The sequence below is a fragment of the Myotis brandtii genome, unplaced genomic scaffold, assembly GCF_000412655.1.
Source record: "Myotis brandtii unplaced genomic scaffold, ASM41265v1 scaffold918, whole genome shotgun sequence".
NCBI lineage: Eukaryota > Metazoa > Chordata > Mammalia > Chiroptera > Vespertilionidae > Myotis > Myotis brandtii.
The window spans coordinates 28,824-29,147 of record NW_005371783.1 but is presented as its reverse complement, the minus strand read 5'-3'; the positions used below and the strand labels follow the sequence as shown (position 1 = coordinate 29,147).

The window sequence follows — 324 nt, the reverse complement described above, 5'->3', positions numbered from 1 at the left end:
CGTCCCCGCCCCGAAGGTCTTCTGGGCGTTCCCCGAGGGGGTCGTCCTGCCCGCGCCTTACTTCGGCAACCGGGTGACCATCCACCGCAACGGGACGCTGGACATCAAGAGCCTGAGGAGGAGCGATTCGGTCCAGCTGACCTGCATCGGGCGCAACGAAGGCGGCGAGGCCAAGATGATGGTGCAGCTCACGGTCCTGGAGGCCACGCAGAGGCCAGGGTTCCACGACCCCGTCAACGAGAAGATCGTGGCCGCGGCCGGCCACACCATCAGCCTCAACTGCTCGGCGTTCGGCACCCCGACACCCACGCTGGTGTGGGTCTT

At 67.3% G+C, this 324-nt stretch overlaps 1 protein-coding gene across 1 annotated transcript in view; it reads left to right on the top strand.

Moving 5' to 3' along the window:
* MXRA5 (matrix-remodelling associated 5) overlaps positions 1 to 324 on the top strand; it is a gene marked incomplete at its 5' end in the record, with an annotated part of 27,603 nt that overhangs the window by 26,310 nt on the left and 969 nt on the right. The window contains one exon of the mRNA XM_014532876.1: positions 17 to 313. Within this exon, the coding sequence (XP_014388362.1) occupies positions 17 to 313 (297 nt within the window). The remainder of the gene's footprint in view (positions 1 to 16; positions 314 to 324) is intronic.